General features: G+C 38.2%; 4 protein-coding genes across 10 annotated transcripts; 2 read left to right on the top strand and 2 right to left on the bottom strand.

Annotated features, from left to right (window-relative positions):
* Positions 1-4047: 4047 nt before the first annotated feature.
* Positions 4048-7526, top strand: LOC105136437 (uncharacterized). Of its 2 annotated transcripts, XM_011041780.1 has the most exons (5): positions 4048-4955; positions 5153-5252; positions 5411-5590; positions 6160-6277; positions 7011-7526. In XM_011041780.1, exons 1-5 carry the CDS (start codon positions 4652-4654, stop codon positions 7083-7085), a joined length of 777 nt encoding a protein of 258 aa, XP_011040082.1. In that variant the 5' UTR covers positions 4048-4651; the 3' UTR covers positions 7086-7526. The 2 variants fall into 2 exon arrangements, with proteins under 2 accessions (XP_011040082.1, XP_011040084.1); XM_011041782.1 differs by lacking the exon at positions 5153-5252 and having other exon boundaries at positions 5515-5590.
* An 888-nt stretch (positions 7527-8414) lies between these two features.
* Positions 8415-14492, top strand: LOC105136438 (alpha/beta-Hydrolases superfamily protein). Of its 3 annotated transcripts, none has more exons than XM_011041783.1 (14): positions 8415-8612; positions 8973-9238; positions 9337-9418; positions 9554-9657; positions 10703-10829; positions 10907-11001; positions 11165-11288; positions 11796-11876; positions 12119-12217; positions 12302-12484; positions 13187-13327; positions 13414-13470; positions 13596-13733; positions 14104-14492. In XM_011041783.1, exons 2-14 carry the CDS (start codon positions 9198-9200, stop codon positions 14323-14325), a joined length of 1494 nt encoding a protein of 497 aa, XP_011040085.1. In that variant the 5' UTR covers positions 8415-8612; positions 8973-9197; the 3' UTR covers positions 14326-14492. The 3 variants fall into 3 exon arrangements, with proteins under 3 accessions (XP_011040085.1, XP_011040086.1, XP_011040087.1); XM_011041784.1 differs by having other exon boundaries at positions 8424-8612; positions 14116-14492; XM_011041785.1 differs by having other exon boundaries at positions 8424-8612; positions 13187-13282.
* A 179-nt stretch (positions 14493-14671) lies between these two features.
* On the bottom strand, positions 14672-19304 carry LOC105136439 (myb family transcription factor APL-like). 4 transcript variants are annotated; one of them, XM_011041788.1, is made up of 7 exons: positions 18825-19304; positions 17171-17317; positions 16394-16470; positions 16248-16290; positions 16062-16119; positions 15746-15815; positions 14672-15381 (listed from the first exon to the last, which is right to left on the bottom strand). In XM_011041788.1, the coding sequence occupies exons 1-7, from the start codon at positions 18832-18834 to the stop codon at positions 14842-14844; spliced, it is 945 nt and encodes a 314-aa protein (XP_011040090.1). In that variant the 5' UTR covers positions 18835-19304; the 3' UTR covers positions 14672-14841. The 4 variants fall into 4 exon arrangements, with proteins under 4 accessions (XP_011040090.1, XP_011040089.1, XP_011040088.1 ...); XM_011041787.1 differs by having other exon boundaries at positions 16062-16110; positions 17171-17401; XM_011041786.1 differs by having other exon boundaries at positions 17171-17401; positions 18825-19303.
* A 793-nt stretch (positions 19305-20097) lies between these two features.
* LOC105136440 (uncharacterized) lies at positions 20098-22747 on the bottom strand. Its single transcript, XM_011041790.1, has 6 exons — positions 22377-22747; positions 21784-21860; positions 21636-21690; positions 21331-21409; positions 21175-21244; positions 20098-20828 (listed from the first exon to the last, which is right to left on the bottom strand). Exons 1-6 carry the CDS (start codon positions 22582-22584, stop codon positions 20367-20369), a joined length of 951 nt encoding a protein of 316 aa, XP_011040092.1. The 5' UTR covers positions 22585-22747; the 3' UTR covers positions 20098-20366.
* Positions 22748-23097: the final 350 nt, after the last annotated feature.

A 23097-nucleotide genomic window follows, 5' to 3' on the forward strand; every position in this document is an offset into this window, starting at 1 on the left:
ATTTTTTAATTAGCATGAAAAGTCGAACTTTGCAGATGCAGAACCCATTCCAATAAAGCAGGCTTGTCCTTGTGGTAGACAACATATCATAATAGGTGTCCATTATTTATTGGGTTTTCAAAGTTTGAATCCTTCTTGGGTCCTACCCATGAGTTTTAGATTCTAGCATTTTAAAAAAAAAAAAAACCCATCTCTTCTGCAGCTTCTTTTGACAAACTTGCTGCTGAAGTGTCAACCTTGCAGAGATCAATCTGGCTTCAGCCTCCTCTTGCATGCGGCTCCTCAAGTTTTCTCGTCTATAGTTGCCATAAATTTTCCATTGCAGATCATCGCTTTTATTCAACAAATATGTTGTGTACTAGAGCCCATGTTTCAGATTTCTTCGTCTACCAACCTTTCTGCATATAGGAGAAGGAAAACTTTTAAAATAGAACTTTCCACAATATCAGGGCTGTCTGCCTTTGTCCTCTGCAACAAAAAGAAGCAAGAAAAGAAACCACCACCCTCTCCTCTTTTGGTGTGTGCTTGTTCCCTATACAAAACCAACTATAACCACTGAAAAGTTCGGCTCCTGCTCTGCGTTTCTCACCTTAAATTTATATTCGAAACTTGGAAGTAGAGAGAGGGAGCAACTTCGATTGTAATCTTTCGCAATACAGGCCTACAAGTTGGCTTTCTATTTGATTTGAGACTCAACAACGAGTTTTGCTACGAACGTGATCGGCCTTCGGTAAGATCTAAAACACAATGATATCTGCAATCCAAACTTCTGCATCCCTCTGGATTTGTGTAGTCAACTTTTTCTCTAACAGATTTAATTCAGCCAAAGTAAAACCAAAGGAGAGTTTTTTGCTATCCAAAATATCCCATGCATGCATACAATATGTTATTAATACGACTGCACTCAAATCCAGAAATTGTAATTCAGCATCTCCTCTTTACTATTTTTTCTAACTCGAGTCCTTTCTGTTTCTTGAGCTCTCTTTTCATGTACAGCTCAGGTAAAGAGTCCAACAACATGGGATGCATTTCTTCAAAACTTGTGTCTAGATCGTTGAGTTTTCAGGAAGAGCTGACCAAGAACATGCAGAGGTCGGCCAATGATATTCCTGCACTCGAAGAACTGGCCATCTCTGGTAACATCAACGACCAGTTTTTAGCTCTTGTTTGCACTGCCAACACGGTAGCCTGCACATACAAGTCCGGGAGTTTTTCAGGGAAATCCAACAATCCAGTTGTTGAACCTGATATCAGTCTAACAAAAACCAAATCGGAATTTAACTCGAGTCTGGAACAAGAAGGAGAGGAAAAACACACGGAACCTGATATCAGCCTAACAAAAACCAAATCGGAATTTAACTCGAGTCTGGAACAAGAAGGAGAGGAAAAACACACGGGGCTAGAAGCTAAATTGGTGCTTCCACAAGTACCAAGCATTGATCCAACGAAAAGATCCAAAAGCTGTCATTTTTTTTCAACAAATGAAGCCTCCTATCCTTCTGTAGAGATTTTCCATGGGGTTGAAGAAAACCGTAGGAACCACGAAGGAATGGAGCGTGCGACGAGTTTCCATACCATAGAGGAATTCGATGCCCTGATCGAAAATTTGAAGTTGTCTAAGGAGCAGAAAATAGGGTATGATGGAGGGGATGATGGTTCAGTAACAAGGGTGAAGCTTAACCAATATCGATTTTCAACACATGCATCTGAACATTCTGCGGACAGTAACGATATCCAAGAAACACATTCACACATAAATGATGGCACTCCTCCGGAAGCAAACTCCACCATTGAAGAGAATCCCACCTTATCAAATTCGGAGCTAGCAAGTGAAAAACTGATTGCAATTCCAAGTAGATCCAATACCGCAACTGAATCAGAAGCTGTAGAGGACTCTTCACAAGGACACATCTTAAAGAAAGGTTTTAAAAGGAAGTCCATTGCAAAAGGGTTAGAATCAATTGAAATTCCACATACCATTGAATTCCCAGCCGTTACTGGCCTCAAGGAATGGCTCCGTGTTGGCGGACGAGTATATTCCCCTGGTGCTTATGTCACTCCAAAGTTTGGCAGCTATTCCTTTCCGATTAGTGGGACTTCAAATGAATGCAATGAGGAGGACATCTTCAATCCAGAATTGGTGGCTGCTTGTGAGGAGAGCATGAAACAACTTGAAGCAGAAGCCGAAAGTATTCTCAACCAGATAGCTGAGAAATTGGAGGAAGAAAGTGGCTTGGAGAAGCAAGCCAAAGATGATTTTCTATCACGCGACTCAATAGACTAAGATGCGTGCGTCTAAACTCTCAAGCATAATGAGATATCTAACTTAAAATGTTCCAGCCTGAGCTTTGCTATTGAAATAGAACTTCCACCGAGTTTGGAAACTTGCATTTACCTTCTTCCCCTCTTACAAGAACAATTTCAAAACCAAGATCAAATTCTCTTGATGTGCTTTAATTCGTGGATACATCTGGAAAGGTTTTCATTTCTGTGGTGGAGAAGCGCGTTATTTTTCTTTTACCTTTTAGACTTGCGGAAAGGGGGGGGTTTCTAGAAATTACAATAAGCATCTCATGTGAAATTTTTGTGCCAAATAATTAGTAGGGAGGAGCTAACAAAAGTAGAGCTTAACCAGACGGTCTGCAAGTCGTCACTTGTCATTGGCCTGAGACAGAACAACCAAGAACATACTTGTACTTGCAAATCTGAATAGGAGCTATGCCATTTTTGCATGATTTCTTCTAAAAAAGAAGGGTTAGGGAAAAGATTAAACGATCACAAGCCTTAGTCATGCAGTGATTCCAGTTTACCTAACCAGATACGCGCCAAGTCTCCCAACATGCTCTCCATCGGTTCTATGCCATCATGTCCGATTTCTTCCTCTCTCACAATGTGATCATAATTTCAGAGCAAGATATTATAGCAGTATAATGTCTATTCTCAATTTCTTTTCTACTGCAAAGTAACATGAGGCATGTCACCATCATCATGTGCATGAATGGCAGATCTAGCATCCCCATGTTCATAGGAAATTGCAAAAGCAGGATCACAGGTATGACTGATAATCACATAAGGGAGTCGAGATATGAGTAACTCCTGCATCGGTCGTACTGAAAGAGGCTTCCATAGTTGCGATCCCACACTCCTATAAAGAGCGATTCTGTATCAGGGCTAAAAGATACAACAGAGATCTCCCCAAAAAAGTCTATCTCCTGCTCTTTCTCAAACCTTCGTATCATACACATGCAAAAGTCTGCCGGCTCTTCCATCGCCATGAACTGCCCATCGGATGTAAAACGAGTTTATCTAATGGCTCCTAGATTGCCCTTCAGCACAGCAACAGACTTTGACAAGTTTCGAGCATCCCAAATAAGACAGGATTTGTCTTGGTTCCCCGTGGCAAAAATGCGGCCTTCAGGATGCCAAGCAGATGCAAATGAGAAATCCACCTGTCCACATAGAGACACAATGGGCTGCAATAACAAGGACGCCATATTAGAGGGGTGCAAACAATTTAATGAGCTCTAAAACAAAGGATTCGACAAAAAAAGAAAGAAGCAAGTTTCTGCCAGAGAAAGATCGGAACAAAAGCAGCCGAGAAGCTACCTTTCCAGTTTGAGGATCCACCATTATACCGACGGGGTTGTCACCCACTATGTGAAATTCCTCCAAATACACACAAGTCCATCAGACAATAACTAAGGAAGATCTTCAGTGCTTACAAAGACAGCATAACAAGTAATTACACTCGATTTGCTGCCCTAAACTACATAAACCTGAGAGAGAGAGAGAGAAATTAAGGAAAAAAAATTACTAAGAAGAAACATTCAGAAGAATATACGCAAGAGAATCATGTGAATACAATATATATGTGTGTGATTTTTAATTTTTATTTTTCCTTAGATAAGACTTAAGAAAGTGTGTATTATAGGTCCAATAGACAATAGCTGCTGATATTAATATAAGAACAAGCACCTGTATGTATATGCAGCATTCAATTTTAAACAAAACAGTAAACATTTATTGAATTTCCTCTGACAATTTAAAGGGTTTGTTCTGCAGTGGAAAGATTGAAAATAGCAGGTTGTTGGTTAGAGATCTCTGGATTCAAATGTGTTCCGCGTATGACTTTATTGAGCCTTCGGCAACAATAAGGAACCCAAAAGAGGGGAAAAGAGAGATCAGAAGTAGGAAGGGTCAGTTCTTAAAAGAAGTAATTTTGATTGCCCACCAAAACCAAACCGTCTTATGGTAATATCATATCATCATGAGCTATGTTTATTCACCATCATGATCATTGTCAACAGGCCAAGAGGGAGCAAAAGCAGAGACAGAGGGTTGAATAGGAAACACCTTTTACATTTATGCCCCCAACTATTTACAGGAAAGAGATCAAAACTTTATTACCAAAGCAAAACTCGTCCCTTCTCCGAAGTAACTGTGCTTAGGTTCTTTGTTTGTTTTAGGGGAAGCAAAGCAAATCGAAGCAAAATAGGCCCCATCCATATCATACCCTATGAATTTGATATGGGCAATCTGTAAAACTTACTCATTCACTCACTCACTCTCATCCCATTCTTTCTCCAAATAAAATGAGAAGCAGATTATTATTGGAAAGGACACCAAGAGATTTGCAGTGAAGTGAAGGGAGATGAATGCGAATACAACACTCACTCTAACCAGCATTACTCATAGTATCAAAATTCCGTTGATGGTGATGATAAAGTATTGCCCTTGCCCTTGCCCACCACCACCGTCTCCCATTTCAATCAGGTCTAGCCGCCTCCGCAGCCGAATAAGCTCCTTGCCACCCAGCTTGGTCATAGAGGAGACATCCACCACCATGTCTGATACTAATACTGATACTGATATTGAGACTGATTCACAAGCAGTTTCCCGTCGCCTTATTTTGCTTCGCCATGCTAAGAGCTCCTGGGACGACCGCTCACTTCGAGGTCTCTCTCTTTTTCTCTCACCTCACCTACTATTGATACATATAATTTGTCTTTTTTAAAACAATAGCATTTTCGTTCCCAACGATTCCCATAGTCTTAAACTTAAACCGGCCAGTTACTCTTCTGTTTGCTATATCAATACATTTCTTCCCTTTTCATATGATGTGATATGGTATGATTGTGTTAATCCAAAATAGATCATGACCGGCCACTAAGTAAAAGTGGAGAGCTTGATGCTGCCGAAGTCTCTCAAAAGCTTCTGCAGTTGGATTGGATACCTCAGCTTATTTTGTCTAGGTTGTGATTTCTCATATCCTCCATTTATCTTCTTCCCCTCGCCTCGCCCTAACAACATAATAATACTACAATTAATAATGATGACGATGATGATAATCATACTCAATAAAAATTTAAAAAAATGAAAAACAATTATTCTGTTGATTGATTGTTGACAGTGATGCATTGCGAACCAAGGAAACACTTAGAATAATGCAGCAACAAGTACCGGACTTTTTGGATGCAGAGGTTCATTTCATTTCAAGTTTCTATTCTGTTGCAGCTATGGATGGTCAGACTGCTGACCATCTTCAGCAAGCTATCTGCAATTACTCATGGGATGGTATTCTTACTGTAATGTGAGTCAATTCCTTTGCTGTTAATAAATGCTCCCTTCACTTCCACCCCATTTATTAACTAACACTTGTGCACTACCACACTCTTTTGCTGCCAATATGGTTTGGTAAAAGTTTCTTTCTTCAGTGGGAAGGTCAATCTTTTGTCTTGTTTCTTTCTTCAACTTCAATGCAATTTGTGTGTTGAAACGTGCAGCACAGTCTTTTGTTAACAACTTGGAAATATGATTTGATTAAAGTTTCTTCCTTTAGTCAGAAAATCAATTCTTCAGTCTTGTTTCTTTGATTTTCTTTATTTTCTTAAATGTGATTTGAATGCTTTTTGTAAATTTATCTTGGAAAGAACCAAATAAAGACGATGACTTTGTTAAAAGTCGAGGCAGAGGGGTTAACTGGCTCATGCTTGGCATATTGGCTATTGAGAGGAAGCGTAAGGGAAAGAAAAGAACAATGGCTTTAGGCATTTTGACTGAATGCTGTTTGCACCTCAAATTCATGTCCTTGTTTATCTCTGGTACAAACTGGGATTATAGAAAGTTAAAAACTATGCTGATTCTTAGTTAATTTTACAGGTGTATGGGGCATAATAGGGGGTGGGAGGAGGCTGCCTCAATGTTCTCTGGTGCCTCCATAGAGCTAAAGACATGCAATGCTGCTTTGCTTGAAGCTACTGGGAAATCCTGGGAAGAGGTTAGGCTCACTCTTTTTTTTACTTTTGTGATTGGTATCTGATTAATTCAGTCACCTTCTCATTCTATCTTTCAAAGCAATGTGAAATTGGAAAGTGGTTGTTGATGCTAAATCGTATTCATGCTGCATAATTGATAAGGTTTAGCTGTCCCCTCTCATGCAAACACTTTTGTGGGGCAAAATTGTTGGCTGCATTAGTCATCTCTTCTCAAAGCACTGATTTAACCAATATTACCCTAATCTCCATTCTCTTGACCTGTATAGTTATAAGCCCATTTTGGCAGTAGTCCCCACCTCACTTCTGTTCCTATTATTCTCAGTATACTTGTATTTTATGGTGCTGGATGATTTTTGCATCGAAGTTTTAATATAGCCATTAAACTTCCACTTCCAATGCAAAGATTTGATTACATACTGCTCTTCGTCCTGCTATCAAGAATGAGCAATGCCATTTAGACGTGGAGTTCCATAAAGTTGATACTTCAAAACTGCAGAAGAAAGCATGTTCTAGGTGGAGGCAGATGGAGCAGAATTATCGACACTTTGGTCTGTTCAAGAAACTAATAGTGATCTAATGACCTTAGATAGAAATGACTTGGGAAGGGGTTGTAAAGTTTCAGAATTGTTGCTTGCCACTGCTATGGTTAAATTAAATAAGATAAAACTCTTATCGTTTTTTTTTTTTTAAAAAAAAAAATTGATCTTTCCCTGATTTGCTATGTTACACTCCCAGGCATTTGCTTCAGCTGGACTTGGCGGGTGGAAACTTCAGGGCGTTGTGAAACCGAGTGATAGCCCAAAATTTTGAATCCCATCCACAACATTTAGACCTCCAACCCTCCTCCTTTCCAAAAATAAACAAGATCCTGCCTTTTGGTTCTTCTCATGGGCTGAACCAAATTCGTCCTCTTTTAATTGTTCAGGATCTTTGTTGCAGTTTGGGCAGACAATATCATCCTCCAACTCAGGAAAGGTGGAAAGCAATGCTGTGTTGCTGGAGATGCGTATGGTTATACAGGAGAAACATCCAGAGCAATTATTCTATTAAAAAAAAAAAGCAAAAGAAAAGAAATCTCTACGGCAGTTCTGTTGATCTGATATATGTTCATCTTTAGTGTGCACTGCTGTTTTTGAAATGACAAATCAGATGTATCGGACTGTATTCGTATATAATGCAACTAATCTGATTCCCTTATAAATGGGGATGCCAAAACTTGAAATGATAGGAGAGCAGCGTTAATTGTTAGCATAGGGAAGACCTTGGCGAGCTTTGGTACCTTGAATCATCTCATTCTCATGGGTGTGCCATCACAAAAAGTGATGGGGATCGCAGGTTGAGGTTCTTTGACTTGCGTTTACATTAGGATTACGTAAAATTTGTGTCTTCATAATTTCCTTCTCCACTTGACCAAACTAAATGCCAGTTAGAGGAGGTAAGCTGAATTTGGGGACCATCTAGGAAGTAGGAAAAATATGACAACTATTTGATGAAACGTCACATTGGAGTCACTGGGCTGGTTTAACTGGAGAGGACCAATTGATCATAAAACCTATACTATAGTTTTTAGCTTAGATTGTAATTTGGATTCCTTGTGAAGGGCAACGAGGCTGGTTCTGTATAGATGGGGAATTCCCTTTCCAATTCAATCCCATTATGGCCCCTTACATGCTAGGCTTTTTTTTTTATTTTTTTCCCAATCCATGTTGAGATGTATAGATTTCTTGTTCAAAAGCTCGGGAATTTGTTGTTTTCTTTATTATATTTATTTATTTAAACAACAACAACACACATACTTCAGTGTTGATACATCGGATTGGGAAAAAAAAAAAAAAAAGGTGGAAGGAAGGTCATGTGAATGGACAGTAGGGGTGCTCGTGATTCAGTTAGCTGTACAACTAGAAATCAAATCTAAGCACTCCATAAGAACACGCTCATCTCCTAGGAGGAAGAGCCTTGTTAAAGGTTAAAAGAGCAGGACGGAGACACACGCAGACACCCATTGATACATACATGGGTGGATGTAAGTAAAAATCCTAGTAAATGTAATAAAGATTTGGACTCTTTCCCTCACTCTCTATCTCTTTTATTATTTATTTATTATCATTATTATTCCTTGAATAATGCAAATGGATGAATATAACACAGGTACTTATAGTGTATAAAATAAAAGATAAAAAAAAAAAGGGGAAGAAGAGGAAGAAGAAACATCCAATCAAACAAAAAGAGAAGAAAGTGATTTGGTAAGCTGTGCCTTTCTGTCCTCTCCTCTCTTAAACTCTTCCACCCCCAGTTTCCGGCAACGACCCAACCACAACCCTGACAGCAAGCAACGAGGTCAAAAAGCTTCTTCCTCCTCCTCCTCTTCTTTTTTGGCTGTCATTAGTCTACATTTTTGTCATTAAAGACGACAACTTGCTCTCTCTCTCTCTCTCTCTGAGGTCTTAAGGAAACCATTTTCATAAAGATTTCATTTTGTTTCAACTTTTACTCGGTCAAGTTTCCTTTTTTAGAATAATTCACGAATGGCTGTTTGTTGTTTGAGGTCTTTAATGTTCTAAGATCTGATTATTTTTTTCCGTTCTCCTTTGCAAGCATGATAGATTGGCTTAGCTAGTTGAGGAATTGAGATTCTAATTTTCCTTCCTCTTGAGATCCCCTGATAAATTTTCCCTTTCCTTTTCCTTTTGCTTTCAGGAAGTCACAGACATGGTCACATTCTCTTACTCAAAATAAAAAAAAATAAAAAAAGGAAAACCCTGAAAATTGGTATGAGGTGAATTAGACAAGTAAATGGGTGGTTGACTTGAGCTTCTCTTCATCGCTCACTCACTGGTTTTGCCTCAAGTTTGTTCCATTTTTTCGGAGGGAAGGATATACTTTTGGATATGCCCAATTGGAAACCAAGTTTAGTTCTATGATATGATTGATCAGTTCATCAATTTTGTAATTCGCCCTCCCAGGTACCCTCATTTTCACTGCTATTTCTGTTCACCTTTTTCTTTAATCAAGATATGCTTCTTTTTGAATATTTGGCTCATCTCCATATATTCTTGTACAGGGCGGATTACAATCCAGATCAGTATTTATGGGAGAAGGATTTCACTCTTGCTGGTAGAGCATACAAGAGACAAGACTTGGAGGCAAGCACGGGCATGATCAGTTCACGCTAATTTTCACTCCTATCTTTCCTAGTTACTGCCTTTTATGCCTTGCTTTTCCTCAATGATGGTTCTATTTTCTAAGCCTGATGGCTTTGTGTTTTTGCTTGCTTTCAGCTTACCAATGCAAGGGGTCATACCTTGCGATGCAGTCATTACTTGCCTTCGCCTTTACCTGAAGATACTCACCTTCCTTGCGTTATATACTGTCATGGAAACAGGTAGGCAAAAATCATCTGACTGTTCCATGTAATTTTGCCTCTATGTAGTCTGGCCACTCAACTTAAGTAAGCCTTAGTACCAAAGTATTAAGGTAGGCTGCATGAATCTTCTCCTTTGTTTCTTTATATTCTTTTTATGGTTGAATTTCTAAAACAAACTGCCGCATCCTTTTAGAAAAAGAATCATAATCAAATAGGAAGTTCACAAGTCAAAAGGAAATAAATAACAAAATTCATACAGCCTTGACTAATATTGGGGTGCTTTCCAAAACTTTGATTGACTTGAAATTTTAACCCAAGGTAGGACAATATGTCAGGAGATTTTACGTAAAATTTCAGTTCAATCTAATGATCGCACTGAGAATTATAATTGTTGCCGTAAAACTGGATAGTTACACATTTTACGTCAAAATCAAAATTTGACCTTGCTTGAATCATATCATTATTGCTACTCAATTCTATATTAACATTCTTTTAACTTGAAAGTCTGGTTTTACAATAAGGCCATGTTGGCTCTCTTCCCCACAATCAAATCCACTGACTTTATTCACTTCCTCATCGAAGACCTGGAATTTCATGTCCTGAAACTAATCCCACTCTCTCCAGCTAACTTCATACCCGCACCCCTCCACTAAACAATGGGGAACTGCTTTATATTGCTCATATTCAGGCATTAATGTGGCTTCTTATTTTCTGGGACCACACAGCACCTTAGCCTACTTTTCACTACTTCTGGACTCTGATGCAATGCACCACCAGGTTTCTGTGACATCATTTGCATCCATATGATTAAAGCAGTTTTGCACTTGCTGTCATTATACTAAAAGTCTTCTCCCTTAACCTGTTTTGGGATTAATGTGCTCAATTTGACACAACAACAAAGTCAGCATGGACTAAGTTATAATATCTATATCTGCATTGAAATGTACTGTGAGTGTATATAACAGTGAATTGTGTTTCCTCATCCTTTCCTTGAATTAGTAGTTGTTAGATAGTGTTCAAGGGTGGAAAACTTACTCAATTACCAACCTGCACAACAATGCAGTGGATGTAGAGCAGATGCAAATGAGGCTGCTGTAATTCTTCTTCCTTCAAATATCACTGTTTTTGCTCTTGATTTTTCGGGTTCTGGCTTATCGGATGGTGATTATGTGAGCCTTGGTTGGCATGAGGTACGTCCCTGCTTTATTATGTTCATATGTAACATGGCCTCCCTCATTTTTTGCATGCTTCTTTGCCCCTGTGACAGAGAGATGACCTCAAAGTAGTGGTCTCGTATCTAAGAAGCAACAAACAAATATCACGTATAGGCCTCTGGGGACGATCCATGGGTGCAGTCACTAGGTACTGTTTTATTTTTATGTTTACTGGATCACCTTCTTGATGTCTTGAGAGTGTCAGATTAAAAAAAAAATAAAGAAAAAAGAGAGGACAAAACTGAGATGCTAAATACCTATTTAAGGACTCCTAACAAGCTGATAAGTGATTTTTCTGTGATATTATTCAGCCTTCTTTATGGAGCAGAAGATCCATCTATAGCTGGGATGGTTCTGGATAGTGCCTTTGCAAATTTATTTGATCTAATGATGGAACTTGTTGATGTGTACAAAATCAGGCTTCCAAAATTTACAGTATGGATCTGTCTCTCTATCTTTTGTTTTGCCCCTTACTGTTGGAAGCTCTAGCCACTCTTCGTACACCAATACTTTTTATATATTGTTTTGTTTGGTTTTGTCAATTGTTCTTTCTGTTACTTTTGCAATTTATTGGTGTTAGTATTGTAATTTGCATTTCCTTTTGAATTGGATAACTGTATGTAGCATCTTCACTGACCAATCTTGAAGTTAAAAAATTGTCTGCATACTGCATGCAACCATTTAACTGGCTAGGCTCCCAGGCCTTGGAGTTTTTTACTGTTATTTTCCTTACCCATTGAAGTATTTGTATCTGTGTCTTTGAGGATTTCTCCAGTGTGGTTGTAGGAATTTTTTGGGGTTTGGATGTTGTTAATTTCATCTTTGTTGATCACACATAACCAATCAAGAGATATGAAGTTAGTTGGAGTTTCAACACATAATTTTCTCCCTTTATGTCCGGCTTATACAATTGCTACTTTTTACACTTTCTGTTGCAATCAGGTTAAGATGGCTGTACAGTACATGCGACGGGTGATTCAGAAGAAGGCAAAATTTGATATTATGGATCTTAACTGCCTAAAGGTATGTCTCTGTTTCTTAGATTGTTAAATGTTGTGTTCATACCACCCTGCTATGGCTCTTATAGTATCCCCACCGGAAAAAAAAGCCTAAATTTTGTCGATTGTACATGGCTTCTTTCCATTCAGGAGTGTTATTTTTGTTTATTTCTATGTTATGAACTCAATACACCCATTTTTATTAATATGCTGAATGCTTTGTTTCTTATATGATGAAAAGATATTAATGCCTTTTGATTCTCACAGGCAGCACCCAAAACATTCATTCCTGCTCTATTTGGGCATGCTAGCGAGGACAAATTCATTCAACCCCACCATGCTGACCTCATCTTTAACTCCTATGCAGTAATTATCATTCTAAAGTTGTCATTCTTAGCAAACCATATTAACTCATCTTCGACAAATTAACTAAGTTTCCATCTTTTGCAGGGGGATAAAAACATTATAAAATTTGATGGGGACCACAACTCTTCTCGACCACAGTTTTATTATGATTCGGTTTCCATTTTCTTTTTCAACATCCTTCACCCTCCTCAAACTTCAGCTTCTTCAAATAAGCTTGAGAGATATTATGATTTGGGTGATTTGAAAGTCAGTGCTGGCATGGATGAGGTGATCTCCATATCTAGCCATTGTAAACAATTTAAACATGAACTACAGCTCAGTTGGTGATTTTGGTAGTTAGCAAGCCTAAGACCTTTGCTATCTCTTTCTTTTTCTGTTGTCTGCACCAATTTCTTTAACATATCTGTGCTCTGTGCTTCTTAGAATCTCTGTCTAATTAAGCATCTCGACTTTTGCTCCATTACACTAGCTTGCTACTGAGAGGCCATTATGGTAGCTTGAAATTTAGCAAGCTGGGTGTCACATCCATCGGGTGGCTGTGCATTATACCTGTTAATTCTATCAATTTTATTTTAATATTTATTTATGGTTTTTTTTATCCGATTTATATGTAAAATCTGTTGTTATTTATTCATTTGTGAGATCTCTTGCAAATATCAAGGCACATCATGACCATAACTAGTCAATAATGTCTTACAACTGTTTAGTCAACATAAGTGCTTTGCGTATGAAAACTCATTGTGCTTGTACTGTTATATCATTACTTTAAAACTACCCATGACAACTACTTGAGAGTTGGCAATGCATCTACTGCCCAAAAGGATTGGAAAAATGATAGTGCTCCTTCACACCAGCATGATGAATGATAACTTATAGCCTTTTTTATTTTTTCTCTTTTATCTTTGAGATATTTATATAAACTAACATTATTTGCGCCCCCCCCCCCCCCCTCTTTTTTTTCCTTCTTAGAGCCTCCTATACGAGATAATCACAGGCCTACGTTCAGCCTGTACCGATGTTGCAAGTTCTTCTTCTGTTCCTCCTAGCATTCCAACCAAGAAACCTGTGAGCGAACTTCTCTATGAAATTGCACCGTTTGCTAATATAGTGGTATCTACCTTCTCTTTTGTGCATAATTAATCTTTTCCTTATTATTTATTTTGTGTTAAATTTATGTTATTTTGTCGATGATTCAGGAGTCTGTGGCTAACGAAAATGCTGGGCCTTGCAGCGATGAGTCATCAAATTTGCAGGTGATCTCATTCAACAGAAACTTAAACACTAAAAACTGGGTTGTAGTTTTAACAGAAACCCTTTCTGGAGAACTCTGTTGTTTTTAACTGATCTTTGACTGGATGTGGGATGTATGATTCTACAGGGAAAGTCAAATGGCCAGAGTGAGGACTGTTGCTCATATACAAGCTCTAATAGAGAGAGTTGGGGAAGATGCTCCTCCCTGGGAGGCAGTGATGAAGAATATCCTTCTGAATGCAGAGCTGTGGACAATAGCCATGAGGTCGCATCTCTTTCTCTTTCATGTTTTTCCCTGGGTCTTATCATTGGTTCATTTCAACACCAACTTGCACCCTCCCGTTTCACCTCTTTTCCTTGTTTGTATAAACATGAAGAATGGCTGTCATTTCAGTTGATCTGGCCTAGTGTAGTTCAAAGGTTTCCATTTGATAATCAAAAGCATGGGCACCTTGTACTCACTCAAACACCACCCCTCCCTACTGGGGGAAAAAACATGGATATTTGTTATGCATCTGTTAAAAGAACTGAGAACCACTGTAAGATTGATGCATTTAATGCCAGCTACATAATTTGCTAATCTCCATAATATAGCGCTAAGAAAGGCATCCTTTACATTTTCTTTTTGTATTTAGATGACTCTAAAGGCATTTGCAACACCTCTAAGAAGCATACAACAAAAATCTCCAGACCCAGCAAAGGAGGAGGAGAAGAAGGAGAAGAAGAAGAAGAAGAAAGCTCTCACAGTGCCGAAGAAGCTCAAGGGTGAGAAATTTGAAAAGCTTGAGGCTTTCAGCAAACGTCTACGACATTGCATTCTAAGGAGGGGAAACCACCAAAGGCATTGTTCTTCATGACAGCTTCTGTACCATAGAAACATGTGTTCATAATCCACCTCCAAGTTTGAATTGTTGTGCTTTTCATCCGCACCACTTTTTTAGCTGGTAGGCATTGATTTTCTCCTCTGATATCTTGGCGCGATTTGGTCCTCTTTTTTATCTTTACAATCTTGATGGCGTGGAAAGTTGTTTACTGTTGAGGATCAAAAAGGTGAATTTAGATAAACAGGAGTCTGTCATTCATCGTAGAAGCCGAAGCAGAGCTGACCTGTGACCATTTGCTGCGGAGCGTAGTCACATATGAACGAAATTTAGTGGCTTAGAGACCGCTTCATGATTGCAATCGTTAGGAAGGCTATTGCAGTTACTTAAACCAAATTCACCCTCATTTATATTGCTTTTCGTTTAGCTGAACCTAATCATCTCCAAACATCTACCATCACTTTGTTTGACCGGATTAAAGATAGGTTTAAAATTACAGACATGGCAAAGTGAAAAGTTTCAACAAGGGTACACATCATGCAGCCAGTAAAACTAAAGGTCACTGCCTAAGACCTCCGATTGATCTTCGTTTCCCATTGATAACCCAGATGAAGGATCGAATTGCTCTCTGGCCAAGAAGGCAGAGTGCGGTTGTGGATAGGAATTTAAGCTCGACTCCAGTATCTGGTGTGTAAGAACCATCTCTTGTTTACCAAATGCTACACCCATGCTTACCATTTGCTTCTTCAGTGACCTCTCACCTCTAGGGCTCTCTGCTGGGGAACCAGTATTGCAACGTGAATCTGGTGTTAATGGCTCGTGCTGAGAGGAGAATGATTCATCAATTGAAAGGCTCTTTGTTGGGGCACATTCCTTGGCAACCTTGTCTTGGAGGGGCGATTCCGCAGTTGGGGCAGGGGTTGCTGGGTCTGTTTTGTTGTCAGCTTCTGGGCAGTAGTCACCTGATACTGGGGCAGATACCCCTGAACCAGGCACATCTTCAAGAACTCCGCTCAATCGTTGTTGCTCTTCAATTATCTTCTTCAAATACTTCCCTTGGGCTTCTATGCGTAATTGTAGCTGTCTCTGCACCTGTTATGTTCAAAACAAACAGAAAATGCATGCTGGTAAGAATAGGGCTGGGCATAAAGCTTTGATTACACTGAGGTTAGACCTTAAATTACAAGCAGGGACTACTGTGCATAGAAAAGTTTCCACACACGTAGGTGCAGCAAAATATTTAAGTTTCATAGTTAAATAAACAAGATGGTAAGAATTGGTATCTTGCTATGATTTCCATGTTCCAAAAACATCAACTGACTTGGGTTATTTCTTTTTCCTCATTCAAGCAGGAGTTTGAAAGCCTAAGTTGGTGATAAAAGATCATAATGATGAGAGAGAGAAAAAATGATAATAAATGAACTAATTGGATGCCTGGTAGCAAGGAAAAACATGCCTCCAATTGCTCATGTAGACGCTTTTGCACCTCCATCTGCAGCTTGAGTGCTTCTGTAATTTGCATTCCACTGCAAACAAGAATCCCCAAATAGCTCAAGCCCATTTTCTAAATGATTCAAAACAAATTACGAAATATACTACTTGTGAGTCTTGCCTTTGAGGCCAAGGTGTCCAAGTGTTTTATAGGATATGGAGCAAAACCAAATTCTTCTGTCCAGAGTGTCCAAAAGATATCCACAACACATGATTCTTTGAATAAAATGATTTTGAATAACAAAAAGAAAGCAGAGAAGAGAAGAGAGAGTTCCACTTACGATGAACCATCTGAATTGGAAAGCACATCCCCTGTTTCCTTCTTGTCCACTTTTTTCCCTTGCATTACCATTGTCATTTGAATCAGAAACAATATTTTTTACACAAGGATATGTTAAACAATGCACAACTAGTGTGGCGTGCATGAGCAACTAAGCATATAAACAGCAGAGATCAGATGGGCTTACCATCAGATGAGGAGTCAGGAAGGTATTTTGCAAGTCGATATTTCTGAACACATCAGGAGATCGTGGTCATTAAATGATATTAAAGAAAATAATCAAAGAAAAGCGAATTTGAAGTTTCAAATAGGATGAGAATGGAGTTTATATGCCTGTAAATGGCTTTTAACATGGTAAATTGTTAAGCCTTGCACACCCATGACTCTGAGAACACCTTTAGGTGTAGCCCCTGGAGAGAGAAGTAAAAGAATTCAACAACAAAAGAAGTAATTATTCAACACCTTATTTGTTCAATAAATTTATGAAATGTTTTGAACATCTTATCTGCATTTCCATGCAGTTATATTGAGTTATAAGTCTCAGTTGGTTTCTCACACAATTAAATACCCAAATCTCCTACTTCAGAAGGAATTTTAATCAAATGAGAGCACTAAGACAAGTGATTGAGTATCCATTTTGTTCGTGAGCTAATGTACACAGAGGGGGCTTATTTTTTTTATTTTATTTTTTTACAATATATGATCAACTGTATGCAAAATCTGTAAGTAGCTTTAGTTATCCAAAAGCATTGCAACACTAAAACTGCATCTCTTTCAAGAAGAGGAGGGAACTTTTCCTTTTATCTGGCAAGTGCATCTCTTTTTATTTGGCCCCTTCCATCAGTCAAAATGGCAAAAGATGACAAAATGCTTAACAACCTATCCAATGACAAGTAAAAATTCTCTTCAAACAACCAACCTGTCAATTACATGCATGAGACGCCTAAGAGTTGCATGGAGAAAAAAAAATTCACTGATTTAAGCTCTTTTGATGCTTTATAAAGAATATATTTGAAAAAAAAAAATTGATAAATGGAGTCTAAAAACTAACAAAAAAAAAATCACAGCTAGAAATAAAAGACCAGCCAGGTGGATGTTGATGAGACTTACGATCTGGCCCACCAAGCTGAGCCACAGCATCAACAAAGCGTTCGTGAAGCTCATGAGTCCAACGCAATCGTTGCTTTGAGGCAAGATTAGGATTGTTGTTGAGACTGTTCCCTCCATTGATGGGATCCATTGTCATAGCTTCACAATCTAAATGTTGATCATTAACTAATGAGTTTTTATGTAGGAAACGTGAACTAGGAACACTCTCCAGCTGATACATATGTCATTCATCTATAACCACAAAACCCAGGAGGTAAGAAAAAGGAATGAGAAAAGCAGTGTCATCTTCCTATTTAAGTATGGCTTGCATTTGGAAAAACAATGACACTTAAGAAGATAAAATATCCATCTAGAGTGAAGCAGAGGAAGCATGGTTGAAATTTTATAAACAGGAAAGCGATGGAAGAAAACATGGTTGCATGGAGGGTGCGTTCTTATTATTAACCATAGTCATGAACTTTTATAACAACCAAAAAAAAGATTATTATACATATCCAGCATGCTAATTTTTAACAAGGGGCCATATCCTAAGGCTCAGAGATCTTTTCCTTCCATTAAATCTCCACCATGAAGTGAAAACCAAAACCCTGACATTTGACAAAAATTTACTCCCTTACGCTACTTTTAAATGAATAGGGAATTTAGAAACAGAGCTGGCCACAAGAAGTACTAAGGTCCTGGCGATAGTACAGAAAAATCACTAGTTTAACCACTAGGCATATCAATGGTTCTTGGATATAAGCATGTGCAGCATTAATTTATTTATAATATTTATATTCCACACCCTAAACCTTAAAGATGCTAAATCACTCAAGAAAGAGTTGAACTTTTATTTGGTAATTCAGGTTGTTGAAAACTAAGTTAAAGAAAAGGGAGTAATTGGGAGTACAACTGATCCCCAATAATATCTCTGCTTGCATCTCCCACAATGTTCTTTCCTTAGGCGAGTAAGGTGATGTGGAGCAAAATTGCAGCTAATGGATTTGAGGGTTAGAAGTTAAAACACCAGAAGCAACCAAAATAAAAGACATGACTAAGATGTTGTGGTAGCCTAACAGAAGCAGGTGTTTTGGATTGTCTGTTTGTTAGTCATAAAATAAGAGACGGTCGTTAAGGGATAATCATATCATAGGAAAAATTTGCTGCTGCTGCTGCTGAGTTTTAAAAAAAAAATAAAAAATCAACAAAACTTGTAACAAAGAAAATAATCAAGGGAACAGTGAAGAAGCAAGGTAACCTAATTAATAGAAAGATAAGCCAATGCAGTCGGTGTCATATCATGATATACAGTAAATCAGTAAGAGTGTGTGGCTGTATCTGTAAATGACAATAAATAACATAGCAATTAGCGATCAAGCAACAAACAAACAAACAATTGATGTAAGAAATCTGAAATAACAATGTCTCCGAAACTGAAGTGGAGCCTGGAGGAGGAATATTAGAAGCAGAAACAAATTAGGAGTTTGTAGTAATTAGGGTTTGTTTCTTTCATTACAGAGAGAGAGCAAGTATATAATTAGCAATCGAGAGAGATGAGGAGAAGACCAAGATGTACGGGAGGCAATTTTAAGGAATAAAGAGTCAAGAAGGAGAGATTGGGAGCTGGAATATACAAGGAAAAGAAGGATGAGAAGGCAGGGATAGAGGGACCTACCCAGATCCATATCTCAATTGCTGGACTCTGTCAGTCCATCCCATATGCCGTTGCTGCTGATCTTGCTGGGATTTCGGAGGAGGAGGAGCTGCTGCTGCTGCTTTCCCTAATCCTAATATTGATGGTTGATCGATTGATTGTAGAATCTATGAGTGATAATAATATTAAAATATAATCTCTCTTTCGCGCTGTGTTAATCAACAACGCTGCTTGATAGATGGATAAAGAAAGAGACGGATTGGGAAGGGGGTTTTTTTTTTTTTTTTTGAATGAGAGAGAGGGTTGGGGTGGGGGGGAGTTGGAAATGCTTGACCCAAAGGACCACCACACAGTCACACGATTGTTTTCTTTTGTTTTACTTTCTTTCTTCTCCTAGCCTTTCCCTTCTTCTTCCTCCTTTTCTTTTTCTTTTAAGATAAATAAATAAATAAGCTGTGTTTGAGAACCCTCGAGTGAATTTGAGCCTTCAAACCCCATCATCCAGAATTGTTTGTCTACAATAGTAAATAAAAGAAAAAAAACTATAAAATTAATTAAGATGCATTTAAATTAACTGGAATACTCACACTAATAAAAAAATCAGGAGCATGGAGGGCAATATTTATTTATTATGGGAGAGGCGTTCTAGCGGGCCGCGGACACTAGGTTTTTATTTTATTTTTATTTTGGGGGTGTTAATGAAGGGCAAAGTTGTTATTAACTGGTATGCATCATGTTTGATAAATACGAAGATAATACAATGCATGACAGCGAAGCACAGGATTGGAAACGCGAGTGAGGACAACCGGCCTTCTCACGGAATCTTCATTTGTCATATTCCGTTTTTCTCTCCCCTTTAAAAATGAGAGAATGGATATTCCGTCAAATTCCCTGTCCCTTTTCCTTATAACAACTTTGCTCTTCTTCTTCTTCTTCTTCTCCCCACTTTCCTTGCCTGGCCGACCGTACGCCTCTTCGCTTTATTGTACTTCCCTTCCCGTATCCATTCTCTCTTCATAGTTCATACTCTATTTATTACTCCTCTCTCTAATTAAGCTACTCGTATGACCACCAGGTAACCATCCATCTGCAGACAAGATCTTTTGATCTTCCATGGCTTGTATTAATCGCATTCTTGTTACCAAGTCATCTTTTTCCTGAATAGCGCATCATCTTTCACAGCAAGAGATGGCTGCTTTCATTAACACCACCTCATTCCCATTCCACGCATCGTTTATATCAAATTAAGTCATCAGAACAGTTCTTTTCTTTCTTTCTTTCAAGTGAGACTGTATTTTTATGAGAAGATGATGAATATATATAGTGACAATGCTAGTTTAACGTAACTAGTAGGCAATTTAATCAGCAAAAGTGTGAGAGTGATTGGCAAGAAATCGCATAATCCTGTTAATGATTCGCAATTTGAATTTACACGTACGAAACAAGCCATCTCCACCACATATTTCTGCCTGTCAACTTCTCCGCATGACCGGATCTGCATTCATTCGCTTGGTCGAACAGGAGAATCTTACTTGATCACATAAGATGATAATCCCGGGTTTTTCAATTCCATATTCCATACAGAGAGGCGCCATAGGAATTGACTTGGGTCGCATTAACTTCTGCATTTCCCATTCTTGTTTCACCCCAGATCAAAGATGTTGCTGACTCCAAGCTCAGCATCCCTTTCTTCCCTCCAGCTGGAGATCCTTCCAAATTCAAACCTCCAGGACTCTCGTTAGAAGTCAGGCAGCTTTCGGTAGAACAATCAGCCCCTTGGTGATGAAGACCAGGCAGTACATCCTCTGGACCATGCACTTCAGCCACCTCAGAGGTTTGTAAGGAGTAAAAGCCAAGTGGATCACGAGAGGCAATTCTAGTTGTCTTGGTTCCCACCCCCTTCTGGCTATCTGTATCAATAACTGCAGCACCAATAAATTGATCGGCAAGCATCTTACAAGCTCTCTCGAGCATGGCCAGATATCTTCGTTCTGCATCGAGGCGAATATGCAAGTGCTTCTCAGCCTGCATAATAACATTGAAGATCAGCCAGCTGGTGCATAGAGCCCCTCAGCAAAAGAGGTATAGAGCCAGATGTAAAGTCCACTTGAAATAGTTCCTAATAGAATGATGATGAAAAATTCTTTATCAACCGCCAATTAGTTACCATTTTGTGCATATGGTGAAACTGAATGAAAATTGTCACGAGCTAAATAAAAATAGACGAGTTCTTGATTATTATCAATTATATTTCAAGCTCGGCGAACAAAAACCCACTTCCAAACACTCACTACCAACATCTATTTCCAAAAAGAAAAGTATGATAACAGAAACACAAGGCTAATTTCTCATACAGGGGAAGAAACTTTACCTCCACTTGTAGATGCAATTTGCTTTGCACTTCCATTTGTGCGCGTAATGCCTCTTTGACTTCATAACCTCTAAAAACAAACATGCTCTTAAGATAATTCAGGAAAATCAAGAATTTACTGCCATCACTAGCTTTTAGTGAAGAAGAAATTCTTACTCATTCACATCAGAAGCTGTCATATTCAGAGAAGAGTTGCCAGTACAAGGGTTTTCTAAGAGATACGAGCCAGATAATCCTTCCATAGGCAAAAGGGGAGAAGTTAGTTTATGCTTTAAGATGGACATCAGGGAGATCATGATAGAAAATTTCTTCCCTCAGCAGATAGCATTATGGAGAAAATGTGAGCGGGAGAGAGACAGCATCAACGTTATTATTAAGAGAAAAAAACATCCGTGCAAAAATATAATTTTAGTTAAATTGATAGATAACAGGAAAATTCAGCAAATCATAACAGGACCTACCATCTTTGAATGTGTCGCTCATATCCTTCCCCGATTGCTTACCCAGCCTATATTTCTGCAGATTTCACAGAAAGAAACGTTATACTAGAGCATCAAAATTAGGTCCATAAAAGATCAATTTTGACCAAAAGGGAATGGGAATGAAAACCTGAAGGTGGCTCTTTAAATGAAAGAGGGTCAATCCCTTGACATTCATTGTACGCAAGATGGCCTTTGGGGTGGCTTCTGCAAACCATTGGAGTGCATGTTGTTGTTATTAATAATACTAAAAATAACTGGATGAGATGATCCATGGGAGGTTTCTAAAATCTACATATAAATAAAGAATTACTAATCAAGTTTAGTACAGTAGCAAATAAAGATGGAGGATTTAGTCCATGTTTTCAAAAAGCAAGCACCTTTTCTCTCTATTTTTTTTTTTTAGATGAATGCTAATACAAAAGAGAATGGTATTGTTGGGGCCTGGGGAATCATTATCCGACACAAATCAACTAGTTCTACTACAACTAATAATAATAATAATAATAATAATAATAATAATAATAATAAGAGGTCTAAATAAACCCTAAGCCCTAAAACAAAACAAAACAAAACAAAACAAAAAAAATCATCAAGAATTGTAAAAGAAGCAATATTCCTTTATCGAACAGATGGCATCCAGGTTAGGTTTGGTAGAAATAGAAATGAATAGTTAAGCAAAAGGAGAGAAGAAATGAGAAGAAAAGGAAGAAGAGGACAGACTATTGGGACCGCCGAGCTGAGAGACAGCGTCAACGAAGCGTTGGTGAAGATCGGCAGTCCAACGGAGGCGAGGCTTGGGATCGGAAGTCAAGACAACTTGGGCTCCCCCTTGCATTCCTAATCCAATTCCAATTCCAATTCCTGATTGGTTTTGATGCATTTCTTCCATAATCATCCCTCCGATTCCAACCCCCCTGCACTCCAACATAATTATCTCTCTCTCTCTCTCTCTCGCTCTTTTTGGTTTCTAATCTAGGGCACAGAGTAGTTGTTAAATTGCAGTAAGAGTCCCGAAACCCAGCTCCCCAACCTCCACAGACACAACCATTCCTTTATAATACCGTCTTGTCCTGACATCTACTAATAACTACAACTGCTTGTTCATATATATAAACAACTAGTTAATTGTACCGTGATTTGTAATGGGTTAATATTAATTTTTAAAAAAATAATAATATAAAAAACATTTTAATAATATTGTTAAAACTAACTAAGTTCGTAAATTTTATAACAATAACAATGTCAGACTTTTATACATAACCCAAGCTTATATATGTGTGGGTGTGTGAGACCCAAGTTTATTTGTAAACATAGAAAATAAATTTTTATATAAATTAAAATAATATAGATGGAAAAGAGAAATGAGATAATTAATGTATAAATTCAAATAAATTAAATTGCTAAGGGTTTTTTTATAAAAAAAAACAAAAGGAAAAGAAAA

The sequence above is a fragment of the Populus euphratica genome, unplaced genomic scaffold, assembly GCF_000495115.2.
Source record: "Populus euphratica unplaced genomic scaffold, PopEup_1.0 scaffold142.1, whole genome shotgun sequence".
Lineage (NCBI taxonomy): Eukaryota > Viridiplantae > Streptophyta > Magnoliopsida > Malpighiales > Salicaceae > Populus > Populus euphratica.

What these genes read in the sequence shown, in the direction of transcription:
- LOC105136437 (XM_011041780.1), top strand. Translation starts at nt 4,652, where the DNA reads ATGAATGCGAATACAACACTCACTCTAACCAGCATTACTCATAGTATC. An exon ending in CCTCAGCTTATTTTGTCTAG is followed by an intron (nt 5,253 to 5,410) that starts GTTGTGATTTCT and finishes GATTGTTGACAG; the next exon opens with TGATGCATTGCGAACCAAGG. An exon ending in GATGGTATTCTTACTGTAAT is followed by an intron (nt 5,591 to 6,159) that starts GTGAGTCAATTC and finishes TTAATTTTACAG; the next exon opens with GTGTATGGGGCATAATAGGG.
- LOC105136438 (XM_011041783.1), top strand. Translation starts at nt 9,198, where the DNA reads ATGATTGATCAGTTCATCAATTTTGTAATTCGCCCTCCCAG. An exon ending in TCAGGCTTCCAAAATTTACA is followed by an intron (nt 11,289 to 11,795) that starts GTATGGATCTGT and finishes TGTTGCAATCAG; the next exon opens with GTTAAGATGGCTGTACAGTA. An exon ending in TCAGTGCTGGCATGGATGAG is followed by an intron (nt 12,485 to 13,186) that starts GTGATCTCCATA and finishes TTTCCTTCTTAG; the next exon opens with AGCCTCCTATACGAGATAAT.
- LOC105136439 (XM_011041786.1), bottom strand. Translation starts at nt 17,390, where the DNA reads ATGTATCAGCTGGAGAGTGTTCCTAGTTCACGTTTCCTACATAAAAAC. An exon ending in TCCTGACTCCTCATCTGATG is followed by an intron (nt 16,120 to 16,247) that starts GTAAGCCCATCT and finishes TGGTAATGCAAG; the next exon opens with GGAAAAAAGTGGACAAGAAG. An exon ending in GTCTACATGAGCAATTGGAG is followed by an intron (nt 15,382 to 15,745) that starts GCATGTTTTTCC and finishes TGAACATAACAG; the next exon opens with GTGCAGAGACAGCTACAATT.
- LOC105136440 (XM_011041790.1), bottom strand. Translation starts at nt 22,584, where the DNA reads ATGTTGGAGTGCAGGGGGGTTGGAATCGGAGGGATGATTATGGAAGAA. An exon ending in TCAGCTCGGCGGTCCCAATA is followed by an intron (nt 21,861 to 22,376) that starts GTCTGTCCTCTT and finishes AATGGTTTGCAG; the next exon opens with AAGCCACCCCAAAGGCCATC. An exon ending in GAGCGACACATTCAAAGATG is followed by an intron (nt 21,410 to 21,635) that starts GTAGGTCCTGTT and finishes TGCCTATGGAAG; the next exon opens with GATTATCTGGCTCGTATCTC.